Source organism: Grus americana, chromosome 2, assembly GCF_028858705.1.
Source record: "Grus americana isolate bGruAme1 chromosome 2, bGruAme1.mat, whole genome shotgun sequence".
NCBI lineage: Eukaryota > Metazoa > Chordata > Aves > Gruiformes > Gruidae > Grus > Grus americana.
The window spans coordinates 56,431,655-56,446,308 of NC_072853.1; the positions used below are offsets into that span (position 1 = coordinate 56,431,655).

Here is a 14,654-nt window from a genome sequence, read left to right on the forward strand (position 1 = left end):
GATCATCATGTCCAACCATCAACCTAACACCACCATGTCTACTAAACCATGTCCTGAAGCGCCACGTCTAGACATTTTTTGAACACCTCCAGGGATGGTGACTCCACCATCTCTCTGGGCAGCCTGTTTCAATGCCTGACCACTCTTTTGGTGAAGAAATTTTTCCTAATATCTAGCCTAAACCTCCCCTGACACAACTTGAGGCGATTTCCTCCTGTCCTTTTGCTAGTTACTTGGGAGCAGAGACCAACACCCACCTGGCTACAACCTCCTTTCAGGTAGTTGTAGCGAGTGATAAGGTCTCCCCTCAGCCTCCTCTTCTCCAGACTAAACAACCCCCGTTCCCTCAGCTGCTCCTCATAAGACTTGCGCTCCAGTCCCTTGACCAGCTTTGTTGCCATTCTCTGGACACGCTCCAGCACCTCAATGTCCTTCTTGTAGTGAGGGGCCCAAAACTGAGCACAGTGTTTGAGGTGCGGCTTCACCAGAGCCAAGTACAGGGGCACAATCACATCCCTAGTCCTGCTGGCCACACTATTCCTGATACAAGCATAACATGAAGTTTGATCATAATGGTCAGTGATATTCTTAGCTCTTTCCTAGGGCACTAATTTCCCAGAGCTTCTTTTATGGTCAGTTCCTTTACACAATATTTCAGCTGTTCTGGATTGTAGAAGTTATCTCATCCCACTGGCTATAGGATAAGCAAAAGGAGGTTCATTTCCCTGGCTAAATTTAATCTGTGTGAATAGCCCTTAATTTTTACAGTAGTTTTTTCCTAACATTTTTCATTAAAGAAACCATTCAAAATAGTGCAAATTATTCTGACAAAAAAGGGAGCCACAGGATCAGGTGAATCATAGAATCATAGGATCATCCAACCTGGCCTTCAACACTTCCAGGGAGGGGGCATCCACAGCTTCTCTGGGCAACCTCTTCCAGTGCCTCACCACCCTCTCAGTAAAGAATTTCTTCCTAATATCTAATCTAAATCTACCCTCCTTCAGTTTAAAGCCATTACCCCTCGTCCTATCATTCCATGCCCTTGTAAACAGTCCCTCTCCAGCTTTTCTGTAGGCCCCTTCAGGTACTGGAAGGCTGCAATTAGATCTCCTCAGAGCCTTCTTTTCTCCAGGCTGAACAACCCCAACTCTCTCAGCCTGTCCTCATAGCAGAGATGTTTCTCTAGGTGAAGAGTATCTGGTGCCTGCACCATTTTATCTTGTATATTGTCACCAGAGGATAATTTTATAAACAAAGATTTTCCAAGACGTATTTCAGATTTGCGAAGAACATTACTTCCCTATTCGCCATCCTCTTTCTGAGTCCTATGTTCCCTAGCTTGGAAATACTGTACATTGTCTACTGCAGGCATGTGTTTTGCATGTCAAGACATGATCTAAAATTTATAGATGTGGATTTTTGCGTGGGGACAATTCACACCTTTGACCAATCTTTCCTAAATGCAGAGGATTGGACAGTCTTAATGAGCTGAAGGGAGGCCCTTCCGAGTAGGAGAGAGCACTGCCATCTATTGTTTGGGTGGCAGAACAATGTCTCCCTTCTGACATTCAAAATGCTTTGGGAGTTTAAGTGCCTTCTTCACAACACCAGCCTTGTTCACGAATTTTTTTGTTTTGGCAAGTGTCATGCTTCAAGAATACCTTCTTGAGAAGGAAAAGACCTAATCCCCACAGCTCAGAAGTGTGATTCTTTTAGCTATTAGGCATTGCGGTCTAGAACATGGCACAGTTAAGAAAAAAAAGGCTGTACAGTGCTTTTTTCCTGGTGTTTGACTTAGGTTCTTTCTAGTATTTAACTCAGTAGCTATCTAATGAAAATGGAGATGTATATAATAAATGGCATACTACACAATGGAATTATCTACTCCACCACACTTTATTTATTGAGAATATACAAGCAATGTCTCTTATACATGGTTGGAGACTTTATGCTACCATGGTTAAAGTGGAAATACTTTACTACTCATAGTTTAAAATGGTTGTATACAAGGCCATGATGAACCCAAAATTAGAAATCACTGAAGAAAATCATAGATGAATGCAAACAGAATTTTTGCATAGAACCAGCTACCAGACACTCTGAATATTTTAATCTGAAATATATTTCGGATTAAAATAAGTAGTTCTCAGTTGTTTAATTAGCACATTTACAAATTTACAGAAGCTGGATTTTCTTTCTATAGTATATATATAGCACATATGTAACAGAATACCTTGCAACATATCATGACATTCATTTAGGATGATGGGCATAATTTACACACTTACTGTGAGTAAACCAGTCTTCTCAAATTCATGTTGATGAACCCTTTGAGTGGTGCTTCACACTGCCATTTATTTCCTAAAATTTTCCATGCATGGTTATATAAGAAACCTGGCGGTGTGCACCACCTGATTGCCAATTTCATGAAAAATGCAACTATCCAGATATCACTGAAGTTGGCTCTACCAACCCAACATGTTTTCATTCTATAGGTATTTATATAGGGCTGTTTTTTTCCCTACACCTCTGAAGTATAAAGGCTCACATTTACTTAGAAAACAGCAGTAGTTGGAGACGTTGTCGGCCCACAGCTAAAAAAAACCGTTGCTCGTTCCTCATCTTCGGTACACAGTGCAGTAGCTCCGGTTAAACTACTGCTGAAGATGAGTTTCAGCTAAAGCACCAGCTCCCCTCTTGTCTGGTCTGTTCAGATGTGGCGTCAGGTCCAGCTAAGCAGAGAGGTGGCAACGGACACAAACGTCCTCTGGGTGGCACTACATAACAAGACTGTGACGTGCCATGTCCCTGTATCCCGCGTCGGCACTGGAACTCCCTGTTAATCTAAAACAGTACAGGATGCTGCTGGCATCGCTGTGCATATTCCTCGAACAATCTGAATTGTAGCTGTATGTTTTCTATCAGGTTGGCCTTTAAAGTTCACAAGTGCAGCACTCTACTTCTTTTGTTGCAATGCAACAGAATCACAGGATGGAGACAGACGCTGTGGCAATACAAGGTATGGACTCTGACAGAGATTAGCAGCTTGCCCAGTGACTCTCCATCTCTTCTATTAAAGCCTGCCCTTTACTTCATCCTTTTGTTTCATGATAACAAGCCAGACTAAATCAACCAGCCAAACCTTCGCAAAGAAGCTCTAACGTAGTTGTTAATTAAACCTCGTTATAAATACAGTGTTCACCATAAAGAAACAAAGAAAGGCAAGGCTTGTGAGAAGAGTACTATCTGTTAGCAGATAATAGTGCAGTCTCACAAATCCCAACCTTTCAAGCATATGCACATTCTTCAGGACTTAAACCCGATCTTTTAACAAACACTAAACTTAAGGCTTTAAAAAGTTTCCCTCTTCTGCTGTTTGAAGTGAACTGAAAAAAATCCTCACTGGGACTTAGTGTTTATGATTTTGCTTCCTAAAACATGGTACCAGCACAGCCCTCTGTTTTACACTTGTCTATTAAAAATCATAATATCTGAATGTGGAAATGGCTGCAGGAGGTCACACTGAAGACCCACGTAGCCCAGCAGTGGCCAATAGTAGAGCATGAGGCACACTGTAATAGGGCAAACAAATACTGATGACAAATTCTTCCAGTTCCTAACAGCCTGAAGCTCAGGCATTTGCCATCCCAGAAGTGACATTTGTGCTTCATAGCCTTTGGTGGTTTGTTGGGGTTTTTTTGATGGATTTGTTATTTCCATTTTCTCAACACATGTACGGTTTGGCATTCATCATTCCACACAGCAGCAAGTTCCACATTTAAGTACCCATTGCTTGAAAAGCAATCTCTCCTTGTTTGGAACCAAAAGAGTATTGCTGGATGCATGTATGATGCTGCAATATTACACACAAGGGAAGTTTTACACTTTTAAATCAGATAGGAGGGTTGCCTAACCAAACAGACTTACGTATGCTATTTGCACTATATATGATAAAAGGAGCTGAAATTGTTTTTTATATCCTCTCTGAAGTCAGGCAATTACAGCAGCTATAAGGCTCAGCTATAAAGGCTATGACCTTTAGAACCAAACTAGCATAATGTTTATCCAGGCATAAAAATGCTGTGAAGATAAAGCTCATTATCTCAGGTCTTTCCAGATGGAGGGAGATGTGTTATATCCGTAATGACATATGGGAAGTACAGTGATATACAGTGCTGAGGTGAGATTCTGTGCTGTGCTTGAATCATCCTACAGGATGTTTAGACGTTAAGATAGTTTTACACCTACCCAGTTCTGAGGGCATCTGTGACTGAGGAGCTCTGCCTGTAACTTACGCTGTTTAAATCTCTCTGGGGCACTCAGACGGTCACAACACTGCCTTGTATCATCCCCTTCTGCTAAAACCTTTTCTATTACATGAAATACATGATATATATTTAAAGACAGCAAAAGGTTCAGTCTCTTTAAACCAACTGTAGATTAAGAAGCTCTGTGGTTCCTCCTTTCAACAGTTTAATTCTTAGTGTATTGCTTCCTCTGTAAGTCAGACCAGGGTAATTATGGGAAACCTGCTCTCTTAAAAGGATGAGGAAAAGAACTTTTCCTTGGAAAACAGTCTAAATATTGGTGGTTGAAAGATTTCATACAGAAAATAAAATAAAAATTTCCAGATAAGGAGGTGGAAGTTTCCTATGTTTATTTATAAGTGGCATTTTTCACAAGCAAAAACTGGGCTTTGGCATTTTCCAGTCCTAAGGTCAGCCAGAAAGCTAGGTGCAGACCTAGAGTTTAAAAGCATTTCCTAATTTTGAATAAATCTGTAAACAAAACTAACTGGACCAAATTCCTTCTAGCCAAACCTAAGTGAAGCCTGTTGAATTATGTCAACAGGAAAAAAAATGACCTATCTTGTTTGTAAAATGTTGCGCAAATATAACAAATAAATTGAGTAAACAGTTCCAGAAAGAGTGCATCATCATCATTCAAAATATGTTCTAGGAGACATAAGGGTAGATAGTGAGCTGAAGACTTGCATCATGGAAAAAAGCTAAATAAGGATTCAAATCTGCTCTAACACATTTAGCCTTGCTGCTCTTATTTCTTTCTCTAGTTTATTTAGGACAGAAACAAAATATAGTTACCAATCAGATAGGACCAAATTCACCTCTGGTGTAATTTAGCTGGATCTAAGACTGAATCAGTATTTTGATCGCCAGAGGATGACAGACAGTGGACATAGATAAAAGTGCGGGATACAATTCTATTTATATACACTGAAAATCCAAACCCAATGTAAGTACTTAACTGTTCAATGTGTGGATTAAAAGCACTCCAGTATCTACATGCACAGGAGACCTGGTCCGTTGGATTCACAGATACCCTCTTCCTGTCCTCAGCTTCTGTGTGGTATTACTCCTCCCAGCAGGAGTTTATTTTCAGGCCCTGCAAAGCCTGGCAAACTGATGTGGGGAGCAGAAACTTCTTTTCACCAATTGTCACAACTGGGACCTGGGGACCACTGTAATGGGAGAGTTCTGAGAGGATGAGCCAGTCAATAATTCAAGCAGGCATCTATTTATGCTCACCTTTTAGGCAATCCATCTGTTAACAACTAAAAATCAAGCATTAATTAAACATACGGACCTAAACATGAAGCCTTAGGTCTACAATACTGTAAGACTGATGCTGCATTGTGGTTTCTGAAGGCTACATCATTTGATGATTCTTAGCCTCCAAGGCTGTGGTGGCTGAGTTTGAAAGCTCTCTGGCAGGGGAAGCCACAACCGAAGAGGACATAATCTTCCTTCCCCAAGCTCCACTGTGTATCACTCGTGTTTACATATAGCTTTCCTGTGGATCAAGACCGGTCTGGTCCAAAGGTTTAATTCCTCTTTCCTTAGGTCAGAACCAGTCTGTTCTGGCTTGTCAGACAGATTTTACACACTTCTGCAAGCAAGTCCAGTCCAGCCTCTTCAGGTGGGTGCTACCTGTTTGCAGACTGCATACTGGCCATCGGATTCCTTTAAGTTTTTGCAGACTGGGTACAGTTATCTTAGATCTACTATTTTTGTGCAACTGTGCCAAGCAAACAGATATTACACAATATTTCACTTCCTACCCTAAATCAAATAGGCTTGTGGTATGTCTGGGTGCAAGGCAAACAGGATGCCTCATGTTACTGCTTTAACTCAGGCAGGCTTGTAGTATATCTGGGTACAATGCAAACAAAATATCTATTTCACAAATAGGTCTTTTCACTGTGCAACTATTCCTGCTGACTCTTGCTTCCTGCCATTCTGGAGGCAAACTAGCTGATCCCACAACTGAACACAGCACGATTTTTCTTCTTTTGTTAAATCACCTTTTAGTCAGCATGGAGTTAGTCACTGACTCACCTGAGAACAGCCTCCACTCCTCCTCTACCTGAGCCACTAAAAGCTGCCTTCTCACCATCAGGTAAAAGAGAAAGATAAATGTGCATTTAAATGTTGGGTTTATTTAAAAATGGAATGGGTCATTTGTGTGCTTAAATGTTAACGATTACAATTGTACACTTCTCTGACTTGCAACTTGGTAGCAGTAATGATTACTTGTTTAACAAGGGCTGGATCTAAATACTAGATGGAATTTATAATCTCTTGTTCTTCAACTGTGAACCACAGCAGATGGTTTCAGTCTATGCAGATTAAGAGCAAAGTAACACATTTTGTATTTCCACAATAAATAGGAATAACTTAACACCAATTACAGTTAGATCATGCAAAATAGGAAAGAAAGCATTCAAAGCACTGAACATCTACTGATTTGAGCAGATTTTGAGATTATAAATATTACATTTGGCAATTTAGAATCATCCACACCACAAATGGATGAGAAACTGTGAGAGAAGAATGAATTTGCAATAGGACTTGGATTTGGTTCCCCTTTCCTTTACACCACTCTTTTACTCAAGCCTTTATCATAATTTCCAATATAGCTCTTTTTCTGCAAGGACATGTTAGAACTAGTTTTGTCACTGGAACAGTTCCTCTGAGTAAAGCCCCTCTTACGTCCTGTCCTTGTCTCCAGGAGGTTAAATCAAAGCATTAAACAGGAGAGGACAGAAGTACTTATGGGACAGATGGGAAAGCACAAGGAAACTACACAACAGCATCAAACAAACGACACAACAAATGATACCATCAGTGTGACCGGTATCAGTTGCTGCAGTCTTAACTGTTGTCATGGGTTTTTCGATATCAGAGCAAAGAACAACTTTAACGAGGAACTGAAAGGTTATTTTAGCTATTCATACATGTAGAAAATTTCTCCCCAGTAGAGTGGGCAGCACAGAGAAAGCATGAAAGAAGTGAGCAATGCAGACTGGCATCATAGTGTAACAGAAGAGGAGGTTTTCCAGAGAATCACTGCCTTGACGGCACCAGATCTGCACATGGGCCTGCCCAGGAGCTCCCATGCGTTTAGTTTTGGTGCATAGCTCACCATCCTGCAGCCCAGAGGGCTGAATTCATGCCAAACATGAGCTGGCAATTCCAAGTCAGGCAATCTCTTGTCACTCTGTATGAGAACAACATCCAGGATGGAAAGAGCGTTCTTCTGTATGACATCACCTGCAGTGGAGACAGGCATTTCTGTTGATGAGTTAGTGCCAAGGTAGGTCCTTGTTTATCTTCAAGGAGTGACAGCAGGGTAGTGCAGATTGGACCATGGATTTTGTCAGGCACGGTCCATGCTGCAAGATGATACCTGGCGTGTTTGTTGGTCCCATAGTTCCTGTTGTCACCCAGTTTCTGAAAAAGAAATAGCTGTTGTACAATTGAATCAAAATAATGATGGGGATTGAATAGAAGAAATAAAAAAATGTTACGAATGAAGCTTTATAAGGGGGGAGAGGCCTTGAAAGTCAAAACAAGCCTTTGGAGAATAAAGGAAAGTTAGAACTTTATTTTGCGGCCAAATTTTGGGGAAACAGTATTTGCAGAAATATTCCGAATGGCTGGGAATGGGGAAAGATTGAAATCGCTAGGACATTTACTCAGGAGAGAGAAAAAAAGTGACAGTTACTGAAATTAATAATAGACAAGTGTCAGCAAAGTACAAGGGCAGAAGCTGCATTAAAGTGGTTTTTTTTTTGGATGAAACCCCAGATAGCAATTGTAAACTGTCTGTTACGTACACCAAGAGATGAAAAGAGAAAGTATGATGAGGCAACAAACAGGAAAGGCAGGTGAGTTCAAGGGTACTACATTGATCAATATGGGAGAGGTTAAATCATGCCTGGATCTGTGAAGAGGATAAACTGAAGAAGTGTGAGAAGACTGAAGATAATTAAAGATAGTGTGATGATTGGACATCAGAAACTAAAAGAGAGGATGAGATTAAGTCCTTAGGAACACGGTCAGAAGAGGAAAACAAATGAGAAATTTGAAACCTCAGAGTCTATGGTTGCAGGAATAGCAAGTTACAGATGGGTAAGGACATACATGTTTTTGGGTCTGGTACATGGCTCCTCTGTCTCCTGTTCCAGTGTGGCTATCATGAATCATTGTGTCAGCTTCAGTGGTGAAAGACTGGCCCAGACTCAGGTGCAGTCACATTGTTGGCACCCAGGCTTGGTGCTGGGTCCTGGAAAGGTGTGAGTATGCACGAGACACACTTCTGGGAGGCTCTCATGTTGTAAGCAGGACCTGTGCACCAGGACGCTCCTGTCAACTTGGCAGCAATTTGTTTCACCACGGGTATCAAAGTGTGGAAACAGCTGGATCCTAATAATCCACAAAGATATCAAATAGACCTGTCCCCAACAGACGTAATTACTCTCAAACCTTTGGATATAAGACAAATGTAATTCCTGTGCTTGTAATTATTATCCACAGAGCTGTGGAGGTAGCTCTGCCTAGGTCTGCATGTTTTGATTTACATTAGGTAAAATAGACTCCCTCCCTGGGGACCCACTTTGATGCAAGGGAAAGGCTGATATGACCTGGTGATAGCGAGAGCTATGCCAACAGAAGCATTAAGTCCTGGAAGGACCATTCAAAAAGAAAAGATCAAAGATTAAAGGACATAAAAAACCAGCTTCTGGTCATCCAGGATGGTGTCTATGTAATAGTCAGGGGAAAAATAAAAGTAAAAAAAAAAAAAAAGTTACTGAAATACAGTATAACTGTTATAATAAACAGGATAATAGACAAGGATGGCAGAAACTTATTTGTACCTGACAGGGTGAGAAGCATTTGTTTTCAGACAAGATACTAACACATTAGAAAGTCTTCACCCTAAAAGTCTTACTAGGCAAAGTAAAAATATCCCTTTAAACTGCATAATAATAACAACTGCGTAATAATAATTTGACCAGAAGTCAGATTTATTCCTGGTAGAATTTTGTTGCCTCTAGGGAAGAAATGAAGATGCTGTCTCCTTTCATGCACACATTCGTTGTGTTGTGCTTTTTTGTTACTTTTTTTTTTAACTTCAACCCCAAGAGGTTTAAAGCATTTTCATTTCTTTTTAAGTAGGTCAGTGGTTTTCCTTTTCTGCACTGCCCTTCTTCTAAAACAACTTGTAGTCTAAACCTTTATTTATTCTCTTTAGAATAGAAAAAAAAGCTCTGCAGAAATTTCAAATCTACTTTAGCAATTCTACTATATTCCACTTTAACCTCACCCACTCGATACCCACCAGGCTGTTCTCAAGTTCTTGCCTTTCCATCTGCTAGTCCTTCACATATAAGGATTCGAGGAGGAAGGCATCTCAGAAAGATGAAAGCTGCACACTGCAGAAAAGAGGAAACTTGTTCTTCAAGAGGCAATGCAAGTTGTTACTAAAGCTGTCACCATTCCGGTCATGCATGATCCTTGTAAAAAGACAATAATGCACTGACCATCAGGAGCTTAAAAGAAAACAGCCTATAACTCCATCCCATGATGTCCTTCCAGCATTTATCCCCATTGAAAATTACAGTTACCTCTCCTGCCACTGCCCAGAATACCTGCAGAACTTGGTAATACAATAACCCACAAAACATCAAAAAAAAATTTACCCAGCATGACGTGGGGAGAGACTGCAGTGAGGGAGTGACAAGAATTACAACACATGCAGGTAGTAACTGTGTACAGGGGGATTCATCTCTGCTTGCTTGCCTGAAAGGTGGAGAGAGTGCATTGGTAATTTTTTTGCTTGGGATGCTAGATGCTGCAACGTCACTGGTTGCATTTGGTCAGCACCCTGAAGCCCAGCTTATGAATCAAGGGCCAGGCCACAGGGACTGCTGTGTTATTTGGAGCCTGTGAAAGTGAGTAGAGTAACGTTCAGACTCCCATCTCTGGCAGCACAAGATGTGAAGTTCACAGGCACTGTGGGAAGAAGATATAAATAATAAATGAGCTAAATAATGAAGAGTAGCTGTACCTAATTATAGTTCTAGCTGCCCTTTTGAATAAAGAAAGTTCAAAGCTGCTGCAAAAAGATGCTGATCCCTTTTTTGAATGGTGTTTGAACTTCAGGGATGATTAACATGAGAAAGTCAGGAGATGCCAATGGAAGTCACACCAGTCTTTCATAGCCTTGTTGAAGAGAGAAGCAGTGTCTCTTACAGCAGTTTATTTACACATCAAAACATTCTTAAGCTTAAATTAATATTTAGCCTGAATACAGAAGCAATGTAAGAATTAAAATGAAATTGTGTAGGCTCGTGGAAGCTGTTCTTCCTTATAGCTTTTGCTACCTGACTTGGGAGACTAACTTAGGCAAGTAGATCTTCAGGCTCTGTACATAGTCAGGGGAGAGTCAGTAACTACAGAAGGAGTGCAAGTTTCTAGACTGGGTATTTAAGTGTCTAATGCTAACTGTGTGGATGCTTTTACCTCCTCATCCCTCTCCATTAATAGTTTAATTGAGAAGAATTTATTCCTACTGCCCTTCCCATGCTGCAAACCAGGGATTATGAATGCCTAATCACTGGGAACCGAATTTCTCTCAGACCAGGGGAAAAACATGGTCCATAGAACAGGATGCTAGGTTATAGGTCAGTGGACTTGAGTCCTTTTCCAGCTCTCGGTGACTTTCTGTGACTAACTGGATGTCAGTACACATTTGTCTCACATTTTCCTATCTGTAAAATAAATATAATAATTCCTAAACACATTTTAAAAGAGGTCTTCATCTTTGGATGACAAAGTCTTAATTATATACCAACTACGACTACTTCATTCCCAGCACAAATATCTATTCATATGGGCACACTGAACTTACTGTTACATATTTCTAAATAATGTGAGTAGTAGAAATAAAGGACAGTTTAAATTAATATTCTTTCTAAACTTTAAGTGCATTTCCGCTTTCATACATAATATGAAATGTACTTCCACATAAAGGTGACTGCTACAGCATACTGAAACAACTGCATTTGTAGAAAGTACAAATCTAATCAAGGGACTTACACAATTGTACAATGCCTTTGTGCAAATAGTAAACACCATTAAGATGTTTTTCATCATCCTTACTCTATCAGTGCAAGAATGTTTCATATTACTGTATAGGCTTGCTCGTTAGATCACAGTGACACTAAAGCAACATCTAGGAACATAAGCAATGCGTAGGTATGTGGAATAAAGTGCAGTGTGTCGTAAAAGAAGTACATGGTAAAGAAAAAAACGTGTTGCTAATCTGTAATGGCATCTGTGTACAGAACAGACTATATCATGAAGGAATGCCAACAAATCATCTTTGAATTTAAGCACAGATTATTTTTATATTTAAAAATATATCAAACTTCATGATATAAAACAAAATAACTGGCTAAACCATTTTACTGAGTTCATGTCTCCACAGCTAATGCAAAACTTCCTCTTATTCACTGGCATGCCAAGGTTACAAACATTTTAGCTGCATTAGGTACACAATATGGCTTGAGCCTATTTTCATTGTCATTCGCCATCCTTTACTGGTACTGCTACCATTTGCTTCAAGCAAACTGTAGAACAGAAATGCAAATTTATCATCTCTAGTACTCAAGCCATGGAATCAAAGTGATCATCAACACAAGAACTGAAATACATTTGTTGTATACAATGGGCTGTGAAAGCTCCTATCTCACAAACCAGTAGGCCTAGTCCTCCAACAAGGAAAATCAGTTCAGTTCCCTCTCCTTCAGTGGAGCTATACCACTTCCCACCAGCACAGAAGGTAAGGCCAATTACCTGTGGCAGTGTCATGCTCCTTCCTTACAAATGTCTTTTCAGATGCTCTAACACCTCTACACACCTTTGAGGTTTCTCTAGTATAGTAAGGACTGTTATCATCCTAGACAGCCTCCCCCTACAACAGTATTCCCTGGTGTACACTTCCATTTGGTTCTGAATTGTTATTGAGCACTGTGGCTAAGTAATTATGGGTTGTTTGTTTGTTGTTTTTTTCCCACATGTTCCATGTGCCTTCTCATTTTAGTTCCAGTCTCTATCCTTCTGCAGCTATTTCTCTGAAGAAAGTACATGGTTCCATGTACAACCTCAACACTACCCATACAGTCATCTTTTGTTAGAAGAGTACCTTCTATTATGCTAATAAATAATCATTCTAATATTTACAGCTGTCAGGTGAGCGTGTTAAATGAGCAGGCAGTTCATTGCTTGCTTTGTCTCTGCTTTGCTTACAGAAATGGGTCTTAGATCATACTTTACACTAATTCTGCTCTGTAGTGCATATAATTTTTTGATTAACTAAATCTATTCTATCACAAGGATAGCAACACTTTTTCATCTGAAACACTCCTGGGTACATAAGCCAGTTTTTTGTACAGTGTTGCAACGTGAAGATTTTGTTTTCCAATGTTTTTAGGCCTTAATTATTTAATATGATCTCTTCTGTTTGCCCCCTGTGTTTTCACACTTCCTAAAATAGATCACTGTACTGGTTAAATATGAACATACTAATGTATAATGCTGAGGTTTCAGAAAGATCTTAATAGCCTTTTTCTTTTTTACATAGTTGACAGCAGAGCTGATTGAAGGTGTTTTAATGTGATAAGAAGCCTGTGACACCATTTGATAGCATTTATGCTCTCTCCAGATGACCTGTTTTCAGAAGAATCTCTTCAAATGGCTTGTCAACATTCACAGTCCCTACCCTGCAAACTACTTACAATTTATATTACTTAATGTTAGAGCATGTATCATAAAATAATTAAAATTGAATGTTTTCAAGTATGATTGGTTATATTACTTGTACTGCTATGGCTGGAAGTACTACTTTTGAATGTCAGAAAAATACACAAGCGAATGCCTGTACCTGCATAATGGATTGAGATTAATGAAAGCCGATTTGTTTATTTTTGTATTTCAAGATGGAGAGTAATGAAACAGTCATTAAATATCCCTAGTATATTTCCATTTAAAACAAAAGCCTGAAAGCAATTATTTGGCATAATGCATACTAATAAGGAAATCCAATAACATAGTAAATAATTATTTGATTTCAAGAATAATTCTCTAGCCTACACTTGCAGAACATCTCTCCCTTACCAGCCCATGCAATTAAAGCTTGTGAGGCTGCTGGGGACAGGGTGTGGGGTTACAGAAACAGGCGGTCTGGCCATTTCTCACCTGTCCTTGCACACCTGCCCTATTGCAGACATAGGCACAAGTACATCATCTGCTGCATTTCCTTGTCCAAAGAGCAAACATAGGGAGTCTTGTTCTCCTTAATGCAGCTTCTCTTATTGATGGGTCACAGTGGAAAAGGAGTTGTCTGAAATCATTGTGGTCCATAAAAGACCCTCTTAGGTATCACTGGCGGTTTGAGCGGTTGTATGCATATGCTTTGCAGTGCTGCACCAGGCCCTGCGTGGGCAGGACTTTGGCACTTCAGCTCAGCACATGCAGAAGGCAGAACGCACAAAGCAACGGGCAAGTCTGCAGATCACTGCAGGTACTGGACTCCCATTCAAGGCCACGCTGGTTTTTCAGTCTTGTCATCTGATAAATAGTCCGAGTTTAAATTACAAATGCTTCCAAATGCTTTTTTTCCCCCCTTGTCTAGTAATACATTTATGAAGTCCAACTGAAAAATGCATATTGGGCTAACTTCTATAATAAATAAATAAATTACTGTGATTATATATTTTATAGTATAAAAATTAATGTTTATTAATTTATCTGCACAGGAATAGCCCCTGAATCTAATCATATATGGCCTTTGCTATTCTTAGACTGTATGCCTAGGGCAGATTCTCAACCGGATATAAAAATTTGGCTTAGCAACAGAATCTGTAATCCGTGCTTGAACATGGCTGCACCATTATACTTGCTCTGCTTCAGGCGGTCTTTTAAGTGTTGTAAGAATTCATCTCAGGTTAGTATACAAGTACAGAAATTACATTTATAAGTGACTAAATAATTAGTGAAAACAAATCAATGAAAATATCGAATATTAGTAGCAGCACTTAAATTACAAATGCTGATAGTAGCTCTCAGCATTGCGGAAATGAAGAATGAGGAGCAGGAAGACAACCAGTGACTACACTAAACCCACATATAAAAGGCCATAATCTAACCAGAGAGCTAGTATCACATCCTACCATTTTTGCGCAAAGTATTCTGTTAAAAGGACATTAATTACAGTAACAGTTGCCAAATATATACAAGATACATACATATACGTATATGTCTGTGAGTATGTATACATGCAATTAG

The 14,654-nt window shown here is 39.7% G+C and overlaps 1 protein-coding gene across 11 annotated transcripts in view; it reads right to left on the reverse strand.

Annotated features, from left to right (window-relative positions):
- Positions 1-1,898: 1,898 nt before the first annotated feature.
- The window catches only part of LOC129202037 (uncharacterized), a 36,080-nt gene continuing 23,324 nt past the window's right edge, over positions 1,899-14,654 (reverse strand). For 4 of the 11 annotated variants that reach the window (XR_008575597.1, XR_008575595.1, XR_008575591.1 and 1 more), the window contains 3 exons: positions 9,646-9,739; positions 8,448-8,729; positions 6,414-7,754 (listed from right to left, as the gene is read on the reverse strand). Coding sequence is in view for 1 of the 11 variants with exons in the window: in XM_054813996.1 (XP_054669971.1) it covers positions 5,374-5,482; positions 7,447-7,769; positions 11,866-11,938 (505 nt within the window). In the remaining 10 variants the exon portion in view is untranslated. Of the gene's footprint in view, positions 5,483-6,413; positions 7,770-8,447; positions 8,759-9,645; positions 9,740-11,865; positions 11,939-14,654 lie in introns of those variants that run through there. The other 7 variants (XR_008575598.1, XR_008575596.1, XR_008575592.1 and 4 more) reach the window with 6 other exon arrangements.